The sequence below is a fragment of the Acinonyx jubatus genome, chromosome D4 (genome assembly GCF_027475565.1).
Source record: "Acinonyx jubatus isolate Ajub_Pintada_27869175 chromosome D4, VMU_Ajub_asm_v1.0, whole genome shotgun sequence".
Taxonomy (NCBI): domain Eukaryota; kingdom Metazoa; phylum Chordata; class Mammalia; order Carnivora; family Felidae; genus Acinonyx; species Acinonyx jubatus.
In genome coordinates, this window is record NC_069391.1 from 4,891,499 (window position 1) to 4,903,521 (window position 12,023).

The 12,023-nt window shown below is 57.9% G+C and overlaps 1 protein-coding gene and 1 long non-coding RNA gene across 19 annotated transcripts in view; one reads left to right on the forward strand and one right to left on the reverse strand.

Annotated features, from left to right (window-relative positions):
* Positions 1-12,023, forward strand: part of RAPGEF1 (Rap guanine nucleotide exchange factor 1) — a 130,515-nt gene that overhangs the window by 96,978 nt on the left and 21,514 nt on the right. For 8 of the 18 annotated variants that reach the window (XM_053204468.1, XM_053204471.1, XM_027035428.2 and 5 more), the window contains 2 exons: positions 464-663; positions 2,951-3,109. In XM_053204468.1, coding sequence (XP_053060443.1) covers positions 464-663; positions 2,951-3,109 — 359 coding nt within the window. The remainder of the gene's footprint in view (positions 1-463; positions 664-2,950; positions 3,110-12,023) is intronic. The other 10 variants (XM_053204473.1, XM_053204476.1, XM_027035433.2 and 7 more) reach the window with 2 other exon arrangements.
* Positions 1-12,023, reverse strand: part of LOC128312079 (uncharacterized) — a 53,337-nt gene that overhangs the window by 3,590 nt on the left and 37,724 nt on the right. The gene's annotated exons all lie outside the window — the stretch shown is intronic.

Sequence of the window (12,023 nt, forward strand, 5' to 3'; positions counted from 1 at the left end):
ACAGAATCCGAAACAGGCACCAGGCTCTGAGCTGTCAGCACAGAGCCCGACGCGGGGCTCGAACTCACGGACCGCGAGATCATGCCCTGAGCCGAAGTCGGCCGCCCAACCGACTAAGCCACCCAGGCGCCCCAAGATGCTTTTTAAAAAAGAGGCTTTATTTCTTAGAGCTCAGCGACACTGAGCGGGAAGTACAGGGAGTTCGCGCGTGTCCCTGCCCCCACACGCCCGGCCTCCCCGCTGTCACCGGCTCCACCAGAGCGCCACACGTGGGTCGCCCAGCCTGCAGGGTCGCGCCGGCCTCGGCCCGAGCCACGGTTTCCGTAGGGCTCCCTCTTGTCGTGTTTCCAAAGCTCCTGGCCTGGTGTGGCGGGCCCGCGGGGACGGGTCGGGGTGCGGAGGGGTCGCGCTGGCGGGGGACCCCCGCTCACGGCCAGGGCCCCGCCCGCTCTCCGTCTCGCAGTGCTGGCCTACATGCAGCTGCTGGAGGACTACTCGGAGCCGCAGCCGTCCGTGTTCTACCAGACGCCGCAGAACGAGCACATCTACCAGCAGAAGAACAAGCTCCTCATGGAGGTGTACGGCTTCAACGACTCCTTCAGCGCCGAGGCCCCGCAGGAGCTGGCCCCGCCCCCCGCCCTGCCCCCCAAGCAGCGGCAGCTGGTAAGCCGCGCTCTGCTTCCGGGGCCCGGGCCGTGCGTGCCGTGCGTGCCGCGCCGGGTGCCACGTGGCGCTCTCACTTCCTCCTGGCCGGCTCACGGGCCTGCTCCTCGAGCTCCCCGCCCCGGGGGTGGTGGCGCCCTCGCTTCCATTGCCGCCCCTGCAGCTGGGCCTGGCTTGTGCTCAGAATGTTTGCTTTCTCTGCCGACGGTCTCGTGTTTTTTCCTCTCTTCTTTGGCTCCACTATAGACCTCCCAGAAAGGAGGGACTCCATCAAAGCACAGGGCATGGTCTGTGCACGGCCATCTGTGAACTTGATTTACATAATGGCCTCGCTACACAGGGTGACTTACACCCCACCCTGGCCAGGGATGGCCCCGTGGAAACAAGCCCTATTGAAGCACGATGGCCGTAAACAGAGCCATTCTGTGTCCCAAGCACGGTGCCCCTCCTCCCCTGAAAACACTCCTGTGTGAGGATTCCCTATAGGTAATGAAGCCCCAGTCGGCTCAGAAGGCCGGCTGTCCTGCGTGGGCAGCATGTGAGATTCCGGGACCGGGCAGGGGGGGTGTGCCTGCTGCCCGCCTCTGAACCCTGTTCTCCCTGCTGCCGGTTTCCTAACCACGTGGACTGTGTTCAGGTTGTAGCATCCAGGCATCTCATCCGGCCGTGCTTTCCGGGAGGAGTGCACCTCCGAAGGGGATTCTTGTTCAGAGCTGCACGTGCCGTTTTGGTCATGGGCTGGCCAGCCTGGTGGTGTTTCCACCGCAGAGGTGACCGGCTAGCTGGCCATCTTTCGTCTGTCCTGAGGGGACACAAAGGTGCCACCCTTCCCTTGCTGGGAGGCAACTGCTGACTGGACAACCAAGGTCCCCAGGTCACTCCCCGAGCCCCCGCCCGCAGGGTCCCTGAGCCCACGTTCAGTGAGCTCAGGGGCCGACAAGGCAGGAGCACGCCTAGCCTGCTGGGAGACAGCTCGGTCTGTCAGAGGAAAGGCAGCACCCGCCCTGGGTTCTTGGCCTGCCACTGTCTAGCCGTGTCTCACGACTCAGACTCAGGGTCTCAGTCCTTCACCCACCCTGCCCACCCCCACGAACACCCAAATGTGCCCCAATGTGAATCTGAATTACTCTGAAAACGTTTCAAAAAGGGATCTTTACCATGGAAATAGAAATGCCTGCCGCATGGACCCCTAACCTAAAATGTTTGGTTGAGCAGCCGAACCAGATTTCATGGAGATCTGAGACAGTCTCGGCCCCTCCTGCCAGTGTCCGCAGGTGCCCCTTGGCATCTTCTCCGCACCGTGGAGCCCACAGGCTTCACACACATCCCTAGTGAGCACGCTTGGAACCAGAGCCCGTCTGGGAGCACCCGCGGAGCACCTCACCATGCTGGCAGGGCAGACGCTCGGCTGAACGCATCCCTATGTCAGCACTGGGGCTTCTGTCTGGTTTCCCATGATCCTCTCCACAGCCTCTATCACCCCCGTGTTAAGTAAACTGAGGCTGAGAAAGCCAGAGTGACTTAACTGGAGCCTACCCACTGCTGGAAGTAGAAGATGCGGGGACCGAGCCCAACTCTGGCTGAAGCCCCGACACGGCATGTGATGTGCCCTGTGCCAGCTGCTTGGCGTGCCCGCTCTCAAATGCAGGTGCAGGGAGGACTCTCTCCGTTTTACCAGCAAAACAGTAGTGATCACTGTGCCCGTCAGCCCACGTACAGTGTGGCAGTCACAGTCGAGTGCCTGACACATACGTGGTCCCAGACGGCGTTGTCCCCGCTTTACAGATGATGAACCTGAGGCACAGAGAGCTTTAAATAATGCCCGAGGCCAAGCAGGTCACGAACAGTGAGGCCCAGGTTCAGAGCCGGATGGCCTGGTCCCAGGAGTGCACGCACTCCACTGGAGCATAATGACTGCCTGGGCTGCTCCCACGGAGGAGGAAGAGGTCCTGAGTAGTAAGTGGAAGAAACGGGATTCAGAGCCAGGTCCATGGGGCTCCAGGCCCTCTTGGCCTCCTTGTACCTTACAGCCACTTCCAGCGGATGCGACTTGTACGAAAGTTCGCATTTTAAATCTGTCACGAGGAGGTGAAGGAGGGCACCCTCTCATCCGGGTAGCCCTCGGCAGGCGTCTTTGATTCCTAAGCTGAGCGGAGAAGCCGTCCCTCTCCAGAGTGTCCGAGAGCAGACTTAGGTAGCAGCCTAGGTATGCTTCTCGTATACCTGCCTGACCGTTCTCTGCTTTTCTCCCTCCTTCCCTGTCTTCTCTCTCGTCCCTTCTGTCCAGCAGGCCTCCTATGCTGCTTCTTCCTTCTCCTCTGTCTCCTACTGTGTCCAGCAAACTAAAGTGGCCTTCACCCCCGAGGACGGCAGTGCCACTCAGGGCATCAGTGTGTCCGTCTCTAACTCCTTTCTCAGCCGGCACGGCAACTTGCCCGTGCCCTCGGTGAGTCGCTCCCCGCTGCTCTTTCTCAGAAACGTGAGTGCGATCTTTCGTTTGTCGCCTGTGCCTGCTGATGTGTGTGCTGCCACCCAGGCCGGACTCTGTCCTCCTGCAGACCCTGCACAAGGGGGAAGGGGCGTGCGCGGTTGGCTCTCTGGGGCCTAAGGACTGTGTGAAGTGTTGGGGTGGATGAGGTGGGGGTGGGGATGGGGGAACGTTGGGAGCCCCGCTCTGAGCCTCACTGCTCAGGCGTAAACTGGCAGAGTGTTTTGGCCTTTTTATTTTGATCTCCCTTGGGCCTTGGGTCAGCCCTGTAAGTGTTCTGTGTTGAAGAAGAAATAGTCTTTGCACAGGAAGCAAGGCCAGAGAGAGCAGGCTTCACCAGGCTGTGACGGAGTTTGAGTCTGAGTCTGGGGACCCTGTGTGACAGGCCATTCCAGAACTCAGTGGCCTAAGATGACGGTAACCACTTGGCATTGCTTAGGACACAGGTCAGTAGGCTGACTGCTGATCTGATTTTGGCTGACCTAGCTAATCTCTCCGGAACCTCAGCCAGGACCGCGGGCTGATTTGTGGTCCTCATGACCCGCTAGCCTCCGTGAGGCTAGCCCGGGCTTGCTCCTGTGGCAGCTGGCGGGGCTCCAAGGGAGCAAACGGAAGCACGCGAGGTATCTTAAGGCCTAGGCTCGGAATTGGCACCCTGTCACTTTCTTGCATTCTCTTGGTTGAATCACAGGGCCGGTCTGGATTCGGGGAGTCGGGAGGTACCCTCAGCCTCTTGCGGCGGGGGGGGGGGGGGGGGGGGTGTTCCAGCAGATCATGTTGCAGAGGGACAGACGTGGACAAAGGAGGGGAATGGGTGCAGCCATTGCTGTGAACGGTTTACTTCTGAAACTTAGGGGACACTGACAGTGGAGGAGGCACGGTGCCGGTCTGTCGTCTTTTGCTGGAATCTCCATCTGTCCAGGAACCGAAAAAAGCTACAGTTCTGCGTTTAATTTGTTGAAATGGGACTGAGCAGCAGGGATAGAACACGGACAGGGGTTTGTCTGGGTCCTCCTTAAAATCAGTTCTGCCTTTGGGTAATTTATCTACTCTTCTTGGCCTTCACTTCTTTCCATTGAGGTTATGCTTTTACTTGTCTCTTATTTTGTGATTGTAGGGAGTAAGTAAAATCATAGGAAACTGCCAGGCACATGGTAAGCTTAGAAATGTACTATCATAGCGCTTGCTCTCAGAGCTCTGGATTCTAGTCTCCGCTCTGTCCTAATCCTGCGCATGAGAGCTTGGACGGATGACTTAACCTCATGGTCAACCCAAATGGACTTCCTTTTCCCTCTAAAACCAGTGAGGTTAACCTGGTGACCCTCAGAGAGAGACCTACTGAAGCTCAGGTTCCCAGTGTGGTCCTGTCTGGTTTCCGTCTTTGGGAACCACCGATCCAGGGCCCGGGTCGAGATGGTCCTGCCTGCGGTGAGGAATGCACTGTTCTTTTGGGCGCTGGGGCCTAACTCTTGAGAGCCCTCGGCGGCCCTGTGCTTGCTATGGAAAGGCCACACAGCCTCCCTGCCTCCTCCCGGCCCTGCCCTGGCACACAGACGCCCTCTGTTTCCTCAGCAGGCACTTCTGGCGAGTTTCTTTCACAAATCGTGCAGAACTTGGCCTTTAGACAATCCAGCTCTTGACCGTTTTTTCCCCTCTGTGAACAGAAGGAAAGTGTGAGTTATCCTAAGAAAGCGTCCACAATGTCCCTTTTGAATGGTTTGGGCTTAGGGGGCTGTCAGTGAGCTGCTCTGTTTACTCCGGAGTTGATGAAAGTTTCAGGGCATTTTAATGAAGCCTGGGCTTGAGTATGTCCCAGTTTCCAGCCCCGGGACGTAGGGGAGTCCCCAGACACCTCGCATCAGAAAGACCACATTCTGCGTACCAACTCCGCAGCAGAACCCAAGGGAATGAACTACTAAAGGTGCTTTATTTCCGAAAGGGAAAGTCCCCCACCCTACCTCCCGCCTCCAGAGCTGTTAGTAATGGCCTGAAGGTTTGGAACGTTTGACATCTGGCACGCTGACCCCCTCCCCCGCAAAGTGGTGGTGTATTGCAAGGCCAACATCTTTGTGTATTTCCTACTTGCCTTCTGAGATGAGCCCAAGTGGAGGGCTTTGGGTGGCTCTCAGAGCAGCCCGTTATTCCCAAATCTCCTCGCTCTGTCTCTCCTGGGCCTCTGTCGTCAGTCCACCACAGAATTCTGAAGGGACGCCATTTAGGGGTACAGCAGTTGTCAAACCCGAAGACCCCTCACCCTGTCAGCGACCTGTTACTCCTACCAAAAGATTCTTGAATTGGAGCAGGACGGCTGCATTGACCGAGCGTAATTGAAACGGGGGCTGAAAAAGCCTCTTGCTCGCTCTTCCTGCTGTTCTGGGTTGAGTTTAATTCAGCGAGCGCAGGGATTCTCCTCGTGTGGGGATCCGCAGCGGCTCAGAGGCCCCGTCACCCTCGACAAGCACTTGCCTTTCGGTGGGCAGAGTACAAGCATGGAAGAGGCTCGTGCTGAGGCAGGGTGTGCGTAAGCCCAATAGAGTCACAGGCTGTCGTGGGAACCGTCGGGGCCGTGGAGCCGGGACAAGGACAGAGCCTCCTGGGAAAGGTGGCACTCGGGCCGTTGCCTGAAGGACAGTTAGGATTTCCGGGAGATAAAGGGCAAAGGTCAGGGAAAACAAGTCCAAGATGTTCCACGCCACGGATGTTCTATCCTGCCTGGAGGGTGGGGGCCTCCTATGCATGCTGGAAGGTCACCGCAGGTGTAAGCGCTCAAGGAGTGAGGTTATGGGGCAGCTGGCTGAAGGGTAGTGAGCGAGCCGGCCCTCCCCCGTGTGCTTAGCGTCGCACACCTTCACTGCAACGGACCTTTGCCCCCGAGGCTCCTTCCTGAGCATGGCCCTTGGGGGCCACGCCAGGGGGTGCTCACACTCTTCCTGGCATCTTCCACTGTGTCTGCCCAGCTCTCGTCCCACAGAAGCCTTCGCTCCCAGTCCACAGACTTCCCGTCCTGCCCAGCTCGTGCTGCGTCCTGAAACTTGGACATCTACCCAGACAGGCATGTGGTCTCTGGGCTGTTAGATAGAGGAAGGTGTTCAGGGACATGAGGAGTGAGCGAGTGAGAGCCAGGAAGGATGTGGAGAGCCAGGCGCAGGGAGGCCGGGTCCCTGTTCCTGGTAGGATTCCGCCGGGCCTTGGCAATGTAGCTGGCCCCGGAAGGCACTTCAGTGATGTGCCTTCCTACAGACAGCTCTCTGACCTGATAGTGGGGCCCTCCCTTTCTGTCCCCAGAGTCTCTCTCTCGGTTACTGGTACCCCCCCGCCCCCGGGCTGCCTGCCCTGTCCTCCCTGCAGCCCCACCATGCTGGCCACCCGCCCTCCGCCTCCACTCCAGTTCCGGTCCTTCCGGCGGCAGCCCTCCCCGCTCTGCACTGAATCCCCAGGTCCCTCCTCTGGCTTGCTTCGGCTTTGCCTCTGAACGCTGGTCTTGTGACTCTAAAAAGGATCTTAAAAGTTGGATCGGGTCTATATGCACTTGACCCTCGACCAGGGTGTTGAAAACCTCCCAGCAGCCATCAGGGTTGCCAGTGCCCTTCAGGGCTTGAAATGTTGACGTTAGAACAGTCACCTTCCTCCACCCCCAGACTGGTTTCTGGTACAGCCCTTCTCCGCTGACTGCAAGGCGCAGGTATTTTACCCCTAGAAGATGGACTCAGGTGCTGGGAATGTGTTGAAATGCTTCTTTACCATCTTGGCTTCCGGAATGATTCTGGAAGTAAAACTGCTGAGAGACCCAGGTTTTGAGGAGAACTTGAGAGGGACCCATGATAACTGTCATTTATTTGAAACATTTTTAGGGTAAGAACATCCAGTGCGTATCGTCTCTTAAGACTTCAGTGAAAAAGGACGGGGGAGGGTGGGCAGAGCAGCTGGTGTCCCGTCCTGGGCAGAGAGTGAGTCTCTGAGGTGTTGAACCCAGGTTTTTGCACGTCGGCACAAATGCTTTCACTGGAAGGCCTGCTTCGTGGACCGTGTTCCTCTGCCGTGCCTTCCCCTCACAGTGAGACGGCAAGGGCCCACTCCCTGAGACACGTGGAGGCCCCTGAAGTCCCACGAGTGCCTTTGTCTCTCGCCTTTGCTGCCTTGAACGGCAGCCCAGCGGCTGTCACAGAGACCGTGGGCTGAAAGAGCGGTCTGGCGAGCAGACAGGAAGTGAAAGTGCGGAGGACAGACGGTGGAGTGCGGAAGGCGGGGAGAGTGGCCGGGAGCTCAGGCTTGCTGGGCTGGGCCCGGTGTGTGCCTTGTGCTGGAAGAGAGAAGTCCCTGGCTTCCTCGCCTCTGTGCCTTGCCGCTTCCTGATGTTGACTTACCTCTGTGCTTTCCTGACCTGCGTAGACCTCCCTCACTTTGAGAGATGAGAGCGGGGGAGGGGGTGGGCGACGCTGGCGGCCCAGCGACGGGGGGTACCTCTCCGAGCTCCAGCTGTCCTGGCTGGGGCTCCGTTCCGCTGGCCTGCCAGACTTGCCAGGCTCTCCCTCAGAGTGGCCCAGCCCCGCCGTCGCAGGGAGAGCCAGGCCTCTTGGTCGCGTGGTCCTTCCTGGCCTGCGGAGGCTCTGGGGCCTGTCGGGGTTTCACACCCCGGAAGTCGTGGGCTCGTACACTGCCCCGTTCTTGGGGGCCGTACCGCCGAGTAGGGTCCTCAAGGTGCAAGTGCGGGCGCCTCGCCAGACCCGGACTCGTCCCCCTGGGATTAGGAAGTAGACCCCACAGGCCCAGCCAAGCCCCTCCGCCCCCATCCTTGTTGTCTCTCGGAACGTTTCCACCGTCCCCGAGCTGCCCAGGCAGGAAGCGAGGAGCTGTCTTTCCTCCCCGGCCACACACGCGCCACGTTGACCTGTGACGTGCCCCGCTGCTCACCAAGCCCTGCTGTGTGTCCTAGCCTGGGCCCTGAGCCCCTCGCCTCCAGCCCTGTCACTGCTTCCCTCTCCCCGCCCCCCGCACGGCTCCTGTGGCCTCCCCACCGGCCTTCCTGCCACCGTGCCCCCTTCTCGCTGGCCAGGTTGCAGTGTCCCCTTATCACTGCAGAGCCTTCTGAGGCCTCGCCAACTACCAGTGCCCACCTGTCCCCTGCCCACGCCCTGTGCTCCCTCCGCCTTCTCCAGGCGCCGACTCCCTGGCTCTCCTGCACATCCTTCCTTCTGTCACGTGTCCCACCCTTCCTGGCGGCGCCCGTCACCTTCCCCACCTTGTTTTTCCTTACTGGCGGGGTGGACCCGAGCGTGCCGCCTCCGGATCAGTAGGCCGCCCTTTCCTCTTCGGTGACGGGAGCCCCGAATTGTCGTGAAGGTTAAAGGCAGAGCACATGTGGAGCGAGAAATGTAGTGAAAGGCACACAACCAGTGTTTAACAAAAAGGGAGGCATCATAGTAACGTTTATTACCACACTGGGAAATTCTTTCTTTCTTCTGTAAGGCTCAAGTTCTTTTTTCTTAAGGTCGCAAATGCTCTGAGGCTGGGGCTGGGCTTGTTACGTGCTTGCAGCCTTGGTATGTAGCTCAGGGCCGAGCCAGCAAGCAGCGGGTGCTCTGTGATACCAGACTGACCAGGAGGGTGTTCGGTTCACCCAAAGGCAGGGAGCAGGGAGGCACGCGGTCCTCTCCGCCCGCCATTGCGCCCACGTTCCCGCTCCCCGCGTTTTGTCGTGACAGCCAGGTGTCGGCTCGCCACAGTAGCCTCTCCGCTTGTATGCGTCAGACACGCCGGTCCCACGCTGTGGCCAGAAACCCCGTTTCTTCCTCATTTTCCTTCCTGCTAACCCAGAACGCCCTGGCTGCTGTCTGTTGGGCCCGAGACCAGAACTTGGGGATCCTCGGCCTTGGAGACTTGCCGAAGCAGCCACTGCGACTCAGCCACTTCTGCTCCTCTCTTTCAAGACTTCCTGCTGCTGTTTTGCCGGCGCTCGTGGCATTTTGGATGGTCATTGCTCTTGGACCAGCTTCAGACCCAAGAATTGGCGACAGCCCCTCGCTGCAGCTGTGCCCCTGACTCCGTCCATGACTGTCCAGCTGGCCGGGTGCCAGAAGGACCCCGTTGGTCCTTGCGAGGGTCCTGTGGCGACCTGAACCCCAAGGGTGCTGTCCGTGCACACGGACCCTCACCCGTTTCAGCCCGCTCGTCCACTTGTGAGGGTCCCTTTCCCACGGCTCTGGGAGGCAGTGCTCGCTCCACTCTGGAGACGGGGCGACCGGGCTAGAGAAGCTGCCCATGTCATTTGTTCAGAGTCTTTGGTGAGAGCTGAAGCTAGGATCCAGATCCCCACTGTCGGTTGCCAATAACTAACGGCGACCCGGGAAGGCTGTGTGAAAGGAAAGGCCCGCACGTAGGCTGGACATCGAGAGGAGTGCTGCTCCTTCGTGTTCTGACACTTCACACGCTGTAGCCGCAGGCTCTAAACGGAGTTCTAAGAACGAGTCTAAGGTAGAGCCCCTGGCATGCCGTTTAAATCCAAACCGGGTAAAAATAGTTGTCAGATTTCTAGAACAGAAGTAAAGTAATTTTTGAGTCTGTATTAAATCCTTCTATAAAGCGTTGATGCTCTTAACGTTTAGTGCACATACAGAGCATCCTAAAACGTATTCGAGGTTTTTGCAAGAACGCGATTAGGCAAGAGACCATTGGCTTTGAAACCAGTGGTGTTCAAGGAAGATCTTGTGATTCAGATTGCAAAAATGTCACATGACAAGAAATGCAATACGTTTCTAACTTTGCACCCATCCTACCAAAAATTCTCCTACGCAAACATTCTTGGGGTTTTATTCTTTACATCCTTTGTTATAAAATACTAATTAGAATTCTCAAATGGTTTTTAAAAGTAGATTCCACCAAGAAGTTTATTCAAAAAGAGAGAAGATATTTTGGGGGTCCACTGTGCTGCCGCTGTCCCTTTCTTTGCTAAGATGCACGCGGCCCCCGCACCCACGCCAAGGTGCCTCTCCGTGCCACGAGCAGGCGGTGGTGGCCTCGGCCTCAGAACCCGCCTTCTGACACAAAGGCATCAAAGAAGGAAGTCGCTTCTGGGCGTAAGGGAGACCCGAAAAAGGGCTTTGGCAAATAAGTAGTTGATGGGGGAACAGGAAGGAGAGAGGAGACGCGTGCAGCGGTCCCCCTCCCAGTGTGCCTCACGGAGTGACGAGGAATGTGATCAAGGGTCCTTCCTGGGGACCTCCCATCCCTTAGGAGCCGAGTCTTCGGACGTGCTTGTCCGCAGGAGATCCGTCCCCCGGAGATGGCGGGGGGTGTCGTGCGGCGGCTGTGAGCTGGACTTCCCTCCAAGAGGAACGGCGTAGCCCCGTGCTGTGTTGGTTGTGTTCACACTCACAGTCTCTGGTTTCAGGGAAGTGTGAGCCCAGGACCGGTGCTGAGCTGCGGGGTTCCCAGTGACTCTGCGTACGGGAAGGAGGCCCAAGCCACGCTAGAACAGCAGCCTCCCTGGAGCGTGTTTTCTCACAAATGATGAATTTAAGCCTGAAAACCAGCTGTCCAATAGCTTATCTGTGTTGGTGAGCAGCGTCCAGAAACACTGAAGTCATAAGCCTCGCTCGAGCCAAGAGTGTGCAGTGATGACCAATCTCTGGCAACTTCTGTCCTTCCCAGACGCTTTACGACAGTGAGTCCATTCGCTCGGATGATTGCGTCTCCCTGTGACTGGTGGAGTTGCGGGTTCTCCAGAGCTTGGGGCGCAGGTCACCGTGGAAACGAAGAGCCATTGAGGCCCTCGGGCCTGTGGCCGTAGCCCTCAGCCGCTGGCACCCTCTCTGCCGCCTCCGGCACCCTCGTTCTTCCTGGTAATCAGGGGAAGTGAATGGGATGTCTGTTACAGCGAGGAGCCAGAAGTTTCCTTTTGAAGATCTCTTCTCCTGCTTTCTTGCCAGCACAGCACAGGGCTCCTCCCCAGTCATGGTTCACGCCAAGACTCTGCTGGAGATAAAGTGTCATTGAAAACTGCATGCCTGGCCAGCTTTGGGTGGCTTTGCTTCTTAGCGTGTGAATGGCCTGTTAACATGTACGGTCGTCAACCTCCACCGTTTTTTCCACCCAGAAGACTCTTGGTGGTTCTTTCGAGTGTATGTTTTCAGAACGGGTGGCCACTTCCTGCGTCCCCCGTCTCTGTGAGGGCAGATGTCAGATGTTATCTCTGCATCCCTGGCTCGTATATCGGGCCTCAGCTCACTGCCTTTTGCATGCTGGTCATCGCAAAACACTTAGCCAAGGAGATTTCCCAGCGAGTTAGGAGGCTGTATCCTGCGGAGCCGTGGGATGACAGGGTGGGGCCTGTCACATGCCCAGAACCCTCGCTGACAGTGAGATGCCCCACACGTCTCTCAGGAGCCAAGCCGTGTGTTATCGGGTGCGTAGCCTGCACTCTCAGCCCGTTTCTCCATCTTTGTGACAAGGATCGTAACAGCCCTTGGTGTAGATTAAATGAGAGGATTCGTGCAAAACCCTTAGCACCTCACTGACCAGCAGGCATCGTCATCCCCAGACGGGTTTTGCTGGCACTCTGACAAATTGTGACCGAGGCTGATGGCAGGGACCAGGCAGCCCCTCCTAACTGCTTTCTTTTGCAGGAACTTGGCTCTGGCACGCCTAGATCTTCTGCAGAAATCTGCCGTCTCCAGACAGGCAGCCCCCCTCCTGGCATAAAATCTCAGCCCAAACAGTCTTACTCTGGCTATAAATAAAAATTCCTGCTACAGAGAAAGCAGCAACTCTCTGTCAGAGGCAAAGCCAGGCACCAACCAGGTCCTAGAATAAACTCCAGGCAGGGGCGAAGTGGTGTTTCTGCTCCGTGGCCAGCCTGCCTTTCTCCTGCCCCTAC